Genomic DNA, 10,934 nt, shown 5'->3' with positions numbered 1-10,934 from the left:
CACAAAATGGCATCTTTAGAGACAAAGTGAGTTCAAAGTCTGGCTCAGCTGTCAGGTCTCATCACATAGGTCATCATCTCACAGAAAAAGTCCTATTGCATAAACTTAAAATACAGAGACTGTGTCAATTATGGCAACACAAAGGGAACATATAATGTAATAAAGTATGCAGCAGAGTGGTATTTTAATATAATGATGTCGTAGCCGAACCCTATCAAACAATTTAAACTATAGTGATATTTTATGAAATGTGGTTCATACAGAGACATGCGGTTGAAACCAGAAGTTTACATACCCTGTATAAAAAGACATTTTCTTTTCTTACTATTTGACATTAAATCAGACTAAACTTTTCCTGTTTCAGGTCAGTTAGGATTACCAAAATGATTTCTATTTGCTAAACGGCAGAATAATGACAGAATCTTTTAGACAATTTTTTCTTACTTTCTTCAAAGTCATTAGTTTACATGCTTTTCTGTAGTATTTGGTAGCGTTGCCTTTAAACTGTATGATTCGGGTCGAACGTTCCGGGTTTCCTTCCGCAAGCTTCTCACAATAGTTGGATGAATTCTGGCCCGTTCCTCCTGATACAACCAGTGGAACTGAGTCAGGTTTGTTGGCTGCCTTGCTCACACACACCTAAGAATACTATGTCTTCAAACTAATTTGGAAAGCCAAGACAATGGTGTCATGGCTTTGGAAGCTTTTGATAGGTTAATGGACAACATTTGAGTTCACTGGAGGCACACCTGTGGTTCTATTTTAAGGCACACCTCAAACACACTGCTTCCTTTTCTGACTAAATAAATCAGCCAAGATATCAGGAAGAGAATTGTGGACCTCCACATGTCTAAATCATCCTTGGGTACAATTTCCAGATGAAGGTTCTACATTCATCTGTTCAAACAATTATATCAACTATAACCACCGTGGGAATGTCCAGCCATCATAGGCTCAGGAAGGAGACGGGTTCTGTGTCCCAGAGATGAAGTGTTTTGGTTGAAATGTGCGCATTAACCCCAGAACAAAAGCAAAAGACCTTGTGAAGATGCTGCTGAAGCTGGTCAGAGAGTCATTATCCACAGTGAAAAACAGTCCTGTACCGACATGAGCTGAAAGGCTGCTCAGAGAGGAAGAAGACATTACACCAAAAGCAACATAAAAAAGACAGATGGCAGTTTGCAAATGCACACAGGGACAAAGACCTTAATTTGTGGAGACATGTCCTGTGGTCTGATGAAACTAAAACTGAACTGTTTGGCCTTAATGACCATCGTTGCATTTGGAGGGAAAAGGGGGACGCTTACAAGCCTGAGAACACCATCCCAACTGTGAAGCACGGGGGTGGCAGCATCATGCTGTGGAGGGACTGGTGCACTTCACAACATAGATGGTATCATGAGTAAACATGTGGAAATATTGAAGCAACATCTCAAGACATCAGCCAGGAAGTTAAAGCTTGGGCACTAATGGGTCTTCAGATGGACAATGTCCCTCAGCATAGCGCCAGATTAGTTACAGAGAGGCTTCAGGACAACAAAGTCAGTGTTTTGGAGTGGCCATCACAAAGCCCTGATCTCAATCCTGAAGACAATAGTGGGCAGAGCTGAAAAGGTGTGTGGAGCAAGGCGGCCAACAAACCTGACTCAGTTCCACCAGTTCTGTCAGGAGGAATGGGCCAGAATTCATCCAACTATTGTGAGAAGCTTGTGGAAGGAAACCCAAAACGTTTGACCCAAATCATACAGTTTAAAGGCAACGCTACCAGATACTAAGGAAATGCATGTAAACTTCTGACTTTGAAGAACGTAATAAAAAAATTAGCTGAAAAATTCTCTGTCATTACTCTGTCATTTAGTAAATATAAATAATGTTGGTAATCCAAACTGACCTGAAACAGGAAAACTTTAGTCTGATTTAATGTCAGACAGTCAGAAAAAAAAGGTTAAATGTCTTTTTATACAGTGGATGTAAACTTCTGGTTTCAACTCTTCATACAAACAACAAGGTACACACAAACTCAAAAGGTTAAAGAAGTGGCTGCCTAAGCGTGTGTCCATCAGCCTATGTGTGCTCCAGATAGTGAGTGAGCCTGGAAGGAAGAGGAAGGAGGGGGAGCAACGTCAGCCTGGATCGTCCAAGCAGCTTTCTGATTTGGAGACGACACAACTGGCAGAGACTCCTTGGAGAAACTAGAGAGACACAGGATGGGGTCTTACTGTTGCAATATAGCTCTGCTTGAATTTTAAGTGGTTTCATGTATCTATATTGCTAATAACTGCAGTAAAAGATATTGCAGTACCTTCAAACGCTAGCAGCAGCTGTTGCGTTTTTCCACCAGGAGGCGCGACTTCCACCGGCCGCTGATTGTTACTGTCTCTGAGGTTGACGTCTGCTCCGTAGTCCAGTAACACTGACACCTGATCGGCACTGCCCTGTCTGACAGCTGCATGCAGAGGGCTGTCGCCTCCTCTGCCAACGTTAACATTGGCTCCTACATGAGGCAAGGACAAGTGGAATGGACAGGAGAGTAAAATGTAATGAATTATAATGGATTTAATGTAGTCATAGTCTAGACATAACACAACAAAACTACAATATTATTAATTTGCCCTCCATATAGGGCCCCTAAGATAATACAGAGGGATCAATCAAATCAAATCAAATCAAATCAGGTTTATTGTCATTTTGCTGTACATACACAGTAGTACAGGCAAGATGAGAGAGCATTTCTACAGGATCATTTAATTAGTAAGTTTTGAGGAATAAACATCTGGGATAGGCAAGACACTAAACGTTCTTTCCTCGCTGTCTCCTGAAGGGGGCACAGCGTCCATACGCGCCGCCATCAATCATCACAAGGTGATCACAGAGATAAGAAAGAAAAAAGAAAGTATTTCTGTTGCACAAATGTAGATTTCTAACTTTATTCTAATTAAAGGTCCGGTCAGCAAAGGTGCTGAAAAGCCACTGCAATTGTTTTCATTCTTATTTTTTCCGATATGTTTTCTTTGTTGAAAGTGTACCCACAGCAAGACCTCATGAAGCACCTGGTGGCTTTCACATTTGATCTCATATTTGGACAAAAAATTGACCTCATTGACCTCAAGATGGTGCTTTAGTAATCAAACAAACATTTTCATAATCATCTTCAAAATTCTACCATCATTTTCATCTTGTAATTTATCTGCATCTTTACTTGACTGGTCTTCTTACATGTTTTTAATGAGTTTTTTTTTTTTTTTTTTTTACAAAATTTAAAAACATATTTTTAACAGTTCCTCAGAAACCGCTGAAACAGTTTTCCCAAAACTGAGTCAGGCTCACCAACAGCTGTTAAACAAATTTCATTATGTCAATCTATTTTTATTACATAAGTCAATCGATTTTTTTAATCAAATTTTTTTTTTCCACAAATTTGCAATGACTAAAGAATGCTTTGAGACTTTTAAGTTTACGGCCACCTGCTCTCAGTGCAGGACGTAACAAAGGTATGGTTCATGTTGAAATGGCAGAAAGTTGCAGAAACTGAAACCCACCTCTGTGCAGCAGCATCTTTGAGCAGGCTGTGTGTTGGTATAGACAGCTCATGTAAAGGGGAGAGCCCAAGTGGGACACTTCATAGTCGGGATCTGCTCCATTACAGAGTAGGGACTCCACACACTGGCTGTTTCCTGCACACGTTAAAACACAACGTTGAAAAATGCATAAACCTGAGGCTAAAATACACAGTACAAATTGTACCAGTTGTTTTTAATAAGATTTATATTTTCATAATTTATTTTAGTATCAGTATTTACCTCTTTTGCAGGCTTCATGCAAAGGCGAGGGATAGTGTGTGTGTGTCGTGTGTGTGTGTGCTCCATTCTGCAGCAGCAGCTCCATACAACCAACACTCCCAGAGGCACAACTGTTATACAGAGGAGTGACCCCATCGATGGTTGCGGCATTTACCTAGACACAAACACTAATGTGAGCAACACAAAACAGTCGCTATACGTCCTAACAAGCAAACATATTGGCATGTAAACGGGTGGACATGCAGTGATCAATGATAATGTAAAGAATAACACTTACATTAGCTCCAGCATTTATTAACAGTCTCACAGATGCTACGTGTCCCGACAGGCAGGCTTCATGGAGAGGGGTCACATGGTCAATGGTCACAATGTTAGCGTGATAACCCTAAAAAAAATAAAAGCATAGACATTGTTCATGTATTTGTTTCAGGGGCATTGTACCGTAGCGTAGTGAGGGGCAGAAGAACAGGAACGTTTCAAAGTAACACACAGGGAGTCCAGAGACCCTTTCAGCTGCAGCACCAGCACAGTAAACAGACTTGACAGCAAATCAGAACCAAACATAAAAACGTATTTACGTTTTTTCTGCATCGCCAACTAAATACATGTCTGGTTCCCATGGTAACTCGATACATACAGTGTGTGATACTGTAACTACACGGCTTTATTTCAGTTATATTAGTACCGCACAAGTCAGCATGTTTACATCCATCCATCCATCCATTATCTATACACCGCTTAATCCTCACTAGGGTCGTGGGGGGCTGGAGTCTATCCCAGCTGACTCAGGGTGAAGGCAGGAGACACCCTGGACAGGTCACCAGTCTATCACAGGGCTACACTTAGAGACAGACAACCAAGCACACTCACATTCACACCTACTGACAATTTAGAATCACCAATTAACCTCAACATGTTTTTGGACTGTGTGGGAGGAAGCTGGAGAACCCGGAGAGAACCCACACTGCACGGGGAGAACATGGAGACTCCACACAGAAAGATCTCGGGCGTCCTCACCGGGACGCAAACTTCTAGCTGTGAGGCGACGGTGCTAACCACCGAGCCACTGTACCGCCCACACAATGAAAATCAAAGGACTAAAATGAATATACATTTTGGCAAACAGCAAACTCAGTATCAGCTGACAAAATTAACAATTACGACTTTATTATTCTATTTATTAACAATTACAGAATTTGTAGATAAATACCGTTTGAAGCAGAAAATAATACAAACCTTGTGGTTCTGTTTTATTTGGCTTTTGAGGTGTTTGAGTTTCTCTAATTTGAATAAATTATGAGTGAAAAACAACAAAAAAAACATTAACTGGAGTACATTTCTCATAACCTCAGAATTCACTGGGGGATGTGTGTGTCTGCTGTACTTTAAACAGAAGATCCCACTGTGTGTGTGTGTGTGTGTGTGTGACGGTGTTACCTGGGCTAGCAGAGTGCGCAGGGCAAGCAGTCGACCCTGAGAGGCTGCTTCATGGAGAGGAGAGCGATCTGCCCACGACCCTGGATACACACACACGGACACACACAGACACACACAGACACACACACACACACAGGTTATCTACTTGTTCTTAGACCAACAGATGGAGAAAACTGTGGGGAAGGATATTACTGTGCGTACCGAGGCATCATGTGTGACTGTGTGGCAATGGCAAATAGTTTACAAGGCTCACGGGTCAGGTACGAGGCCTCTTAGCAGAATTTTACTTGGGCCATAAGACTGGCTCTGAGTACAACTTATTAAAAGCCCTTCTAAATGAACTGTTATTTGTATGTGTTTGTTTGCTTACCACTGTTTCATGAGGTTTGTTAAATGTTTGTATTAATGTGTAGTGTTATTAACAAAACCGCAGTTCTGCATTGCTAAGCATAAAGTCATGAAGATTTAAAATTTTCCCACTATCATTTTGATGATTGAGATGGATGAGTGATATGAGGGGAAGAAGAGCAGGTGTAGCGTTGACCCTGGGTTTGAAGACCATTATCAAACTAGGAAACTACTGTTTGAGTCTGACTTTAGACCTTTACTGCATGTAATAAAGATGTGATAAAGATCCAAAATGAGCACATACTGAACAAGAGTCGTCATTTTAAGTACTGAAAATGTAAGTAGATCATTCAATTAGCAGAAAATGAATGAGCAATTCTTGATAACAAAATAATCTTTGAAGTAATTTGTTAAAGGAAATGCCAGAAACACTTTAAGGACATCTCCAACCATTTACGTCCATCCATTATCTATACACCGCTTAATCCTCATTAGGGTCGCGGGGGGCTGGAGTCTATCCCAGCTGACTCAGAGTGAAGGCAGGGGACACCCTGGACAGGTCACCAGTCTATCACAGGGCTACACTTAGAGACAGACAACCAAGCACACTCACATTCACACCTACAGACAATTTAGAATCACCAATTAACCTCAACATGTTTCTGGACTGTGTGGGAGGAAGCCGAAGAACCCGGAGAGAACCCACGCTGCACGGGGAGAACATGCAAACTCTACACAAACCGGCGATCTTGCTGCGAGGCAACAGTGCTGCAGACTGCAGCCCCAACCATTTATGCGCATAATTTAAACATTTATGACTTTGCCCTTCAAGAAAGAAATAAAGAAAGAAAGAAGCATACAGACAGGACTACTTTTCATTGGGATTTTCTTATTTTGCTTAAAGGAAAAACTTGAAGACATGAAACAGCAAGATGCGAAAACCACACAACACTGCAAAACACACACTATGAAAAAAATAAAATTGGTGGTAATTAGGTCAAATATCTTGAAACATAATCTGTAGCAGGACTTCAGCATTGCTCAGTTATATTTAGGGCTAGTTCGCTCTCAGCAGCTGCTGCAAAAATAACTGTACAGCAGCATACCACTCATAAACATAGACTCTTATCTGTGACATACCCATATCCCCGTCTCCCCATGGCACATCCAGCCACTGGTACACGTACGGCATTTCGAATTAAATGGAAGTGAAAGAACCTCCACACCTTCTGCTTGTCCCTACAGTGCATGGGGTGTTTCAGACTGTGGATCACCTGACCATCTACACTGAACACTGGCAACACACTGCAAGCGCTAAAAATAAACACTAACTAACCCACTAACACACTGAACAACTAGCTGGACAACTGACAGGTTGCTTCTGCCACTAACATCAACACATTAGTACCAAACAAACTGACCTTTCAGGCAGCTGTTACTGAGAGGTTTAACCACTGAGTCTGTCAACCACCAAGAAGTCTTATATACCCATCTAATCTGCTGAGAAACGACAAAAACAGAGGCAGAAAACCATAATAAAATTAAAATCATAGTCCAAATAGTCCAGATTTTGGTTGTAATTCTTATTTTATTTTTTATTTTTTTTAAATGCCTATACGTGTTATTTTTACATAAAAGAAATTAATATTGAGCTACAGTTTTAAAAATGCCCACCAACAACTAACTCAGCCTGGCATGTATGTGCTATCAAATCTGATCAACAACTGTTTAACACTCCCTGTGTTCAGTTTCCAACAGAAGCTCCAAATTTCTAAACGTCCGCCCAACTGCCCACTGATATTTTAAACGTCAACACAGCTCTGAGCTGATCAGGAAAGGAATTATCAAGATCATAGGGAAATTTTTGGCATCCCCTGCCATACAAAGCAAAATTAACCAGCAACAAAACGTCAAGAATCGAGAACAATGGATTTTTTTACCAGTTTTGTTATTTGGGGATTCATTTATTCAACCATAATAGTCAACTTTGTTTCTGAACAACAACTAATCATGTTTGCTGTCGTGGGTAGTCATCTCCAAAAGCCCCATGCGGATGTAAACTTCGGGTATAAGCCTGCCATTTACACCTTTCACGCAGCTTTCGCCTTCCTCACCAATATTTCTGTTACCATTATCAAAAGCCCCTTTGCTCCAGATACAATTTACAATTTCACTTCGGCAGCTTGCCTGCCATTGGAAGCAACTTCAGGTTCCGTGTCTTGCCCAAGGACACTTCGACTGTGGCGGGGCGGGGGATCGAACCGCCAACCTTGCAATTTAGAGGACAACCAGCTCTACCACCTGAGAGCCGCCCACAGCCACTACAGGAAACAGTAACTTCCAAACAGTACCCTACACGCTGTCAATGACAAGTTTTGCTGAAGAGTTGGACTGTGCAATAAGGCAGCCCTGCCCTCGGTTTTTGTTTGTCTGTTTTTTTGTTGTGTGTGAATTATCCATGTTATTGACTGTGCTTGTTTCCCTGCATGGAAGTGTTCCACCAAAACAATTCCCCACACTCCGCACATTATTTTGCAGGATCGCCCAAAGCTTAGTGCACCCAAGACAACTGTGATTGTTTTAGAGAAATACAAAGCCCATAATAATAAGAATAGCAGATACATAATGAAGTGCAGACAGGTGGTCCTCCAGACTGGCAATGTGCTGCAGAGACCAGTGTGGCCATGCAGGACTTCTTCAGTAAAAAGCTTCACCTCTCATCCAAGAGATTTCTTCTGTACCTGCAAACTCAGAACTATATAGCACTGCACAAGTTCTTCATCTGTCCTACACAGAAGAAAAACAGCTTCATGACAAGAAATCAAGATGAAAATATAGGATTTCTGTTTTATGTATTCCACTGAAGATGGCCGCCGTGTCCTCATTGCTCTGCACAGAGCTGATGTTTTCATCTGTCATCCTTCACTGAACTGGTCCCATTCATTCTAGTTTCACTTTCCCACCCCAGGATGATGTGCTCCCACTGGCCCCTGCCAGCACAGCGCCCCCAGTGGCCGGCTGGAGGAGGATGGAAGGCGACATAGTGCCGTCAAGAGTTGTAAACACAGTGAGCACAATCAGTGAAAGGCCCCAGAATCAAATGCCAGCTGCACATCACATTATGACTACGAACCTACATTAAGGGCAACGTTGTCCATACTGCTGCTTCATTTGCCTTCAACTAGAAGCTCTGACACATCTCTAAACAACCTGTGATGTTCAACACAGCACGTTAAGTACCGACCTTGGCTGGTCAGAATTCCCCAGCAGGCCCTCTTCCTCTCCGGGCCGTGCTTGATTAGCGGGCCTGGATCAGCACCCCTTTTCCGGGACACCTCCGGAGCTTCGGACGGAACCTCTGGCATGTTCCCACGGCTCCGGCTCACGCGCTCTCCTGTTCAAAGCGCACTGCACGAGCTGTAGAGCTGCAGCTCGCGGGGGGGAGGGGGAGGGGTTGCTGTATCGCTGGGTCTGTTCTGATTGGCTGAAAGGTTTTGTTGTTGTTGTGTCCAAGACGCGTCATGATCTCACATGCGCGGCCATGTGTAGGACAGAGAGATGATATTTTGGTATGTGCACAAGCTGGTATAGTGTTGGAGATATATCTGGCGATGCTGAGGAGTTTCTACTTATATGTACATTACGTTACGTAATTATATAAAAATAAAAGTAATAGTAATCTGTTACCGTTACTGAGAAAAACATGGAAATAAATTACAGGTAGCATTGAAATTATTGGTGATTACAAATGGGTTAACACTGAATGTTTTCTTCAGTCAGATAAGCAGTAGAAATACACTTGAATGTCAGAGCTGTGACTTTGTGCAGACAAGCTCCACTCTTTTGGTAATATACACTCAAGATAAGATAAGATATACCTTTATTTATCTCACAGTGGAGAAACTCACATTGTTGTCAGCAGCAGTACACACAGAGAAATAGTGCAAACACAAGTATAAAATTACACACATGAAAAAAGAATAGTGCAAGCATAGATTCGAAAAATGAGGATATATAGAAAAGATATATATTAAGATATAGAAAAGATATAGAAAATAAATAGCAAAGATATAATAACAGATATAACAACAACAACAACAATAGCACTAATAATAAACAGTGCAAATGCAAATATATACATATATACATGAATTGTGCAAATAACCAGTGTAATATAAATAGATTATTTCTAAATATGAGTGGTTTTGTTTATTTAACATTTTTTTAAAAGGGGCGGTGACAACTTGTCATCATCCTCCTGTCACCCACCACCTCCACAGGATCGAGACTGCAGCCCAGGACAGAGCCGGCCTTCTTCACCAGCTTGTTCAGGCTCTTCCTCTCAGCAGCCGTGATGCTGCTGCTCCAGCAGACCACAACATAAAAAATTGCTGACGCCACCACAGAGTCATAGAATGTCCTTAGGAGGCCTTCCTGCACACCGAAGGACCTCAGTCTGCGCAGCAGGTAGAGTCTGCTCTGACCATTTTTGCACAGAGTGTGCAGAGTATTTACAGTCCAGTCCAGGTTTTTGCTCAGGTGAACACCCAGGTACTTCAAGTACTACAAATTTTGAGTGCTGTTATTGATTTGTTCTCCTTTTTTAACATTAGGTCTAACATTACTGTAAAAGTAGAGTTGGGTTGAGGAAAAGGTTATATTTCTTCTTAAGCTTACTAAATTCAGTTAGTTCAGGATGGTTGTAGGACGGCCATCTTTCACCTGAGAAATATTATAAAAATCAGGAACATTCTGTCTCAGAGTGATGCTGAGAAAGACGTTCATGCATTTGTAACTTCCAGCTGATCCAAAATGCTGCAGCCAGAGTTCTGACATTAACCAGTAAGAGAGATCATCTCCTGTATTTGTTTGTCATCATTGGCTCCCTGCAAAATCCAGGGTAGAATTGAAAATCCTGCTTCTCACATATAAAACTCTTAATGACCAGCTCCATCTTGTCTTATAGACCTTATTGTGCCGTATCATCCTAACAGAGCCCTTCCCTCTCAGTCTGCAGGTCTACTTGTGGTTCTCAGAGTTTCCAGAAGTAGAATGGGGGCAGAGCCTTCAGCTCCCCTCACTTCAGCTTACCTCAAAATATGCCTGTAGAGTGCCAAGAGTTTACTCCCACACAACAGCTTAGTTTTAGCTAACCACATACATTTTCCGTAATTATTGATTGCACAATATTGGGAAACACTGTGTGCTACTCATTCCTGGACATGTATGCACTGATAACCAAGAACATGAACAATTTTACACAAATTCATATTACATTAGTGACTGTTGACACTTGTCAGTATCAGCAGCAAAAGCTGAAAAAAAGCTGTTGATGATCACAACTAATAG

General features: G+C 41.6%; 1 protein-coding gene across 1 annotated transcript; it reads right to left on the bottom strand.

Moving 5' to 3' along the window:
- Positions 1-1,940: 1,940 nt before the first annotated feature.
- Positions 1,941-8,980, bottom strand: LOC103366525 (ankyrin repeat and SOCS box protein 5-like). The gene is made up of 7 exons (XM_008294282.1): positions 8,830-8,980; positions 5,238-5,317; positions 4,078-4,185; positions 3,801-3,954; positions 3,540-3,674; positions 2,303-2,494; positions 1,941-2,192 (listed from the first exon to the last, which is right to left on the bottom strand). Exons 1-7 carry the CDS (start codon positions 8,948-8,950, stop codon positions 2,065-2,067), a joined length of 918 nt encoding a protein of 305 aa, XP_008292504.1. The 5' UTR covers positions 8,951-8,980; the 3' UTR covers positions 1,941-2,064.
- Between the last annotated feature and the right edge of the window lie 1,954 nt (positions 8,981-10,934).

This window comes from Stegastes partitus, unplaced genomic scaffold, assembly GCF_000690725.1.
Source record: "Stegastes partitus isolate 25-593 unplaced genomic scaffold, Stegastes_partitus-1.0.2 Scaffold953, whole genome shotgun sequence".
Classification (NCBI taxonomy): Eukaryota; Metazoa; Chordata; class Actinopteri; family Pomacentridae; genus Stegastes; species Stegastes partitus.
Note: the sequence above shows the minus strand (reverse complement) of the source record. Positions and strands in the feature narration are given on the sequence as shown.

Excerpts from the sequence above, each read along its gene's own strand:
- LOC103366525 (XM_008294282.1), bottom strand. The coding sequence starts at position 8,950 with ATGCCAGAGGTTCCGTCCGAAGCTCCGGAGGTGTCCCGGAAAAGGGGT. Across the intron at positions 3,955-4,077 it reads TAATAAATGCTGGAGCTAAT|GTAAATGCCGCAACCATCGA; the intron begins GTAAGTGTTATT and ends GTTTGTGTCTAG. Across the intron at positions 2,495-3,539 it reads AAAGATGCTGCTGCACAGAG|GAGCCAATGTTAACGTTGGC; the intron begins GTGGGTTTCAGT and ends TGCCTCATGTAG.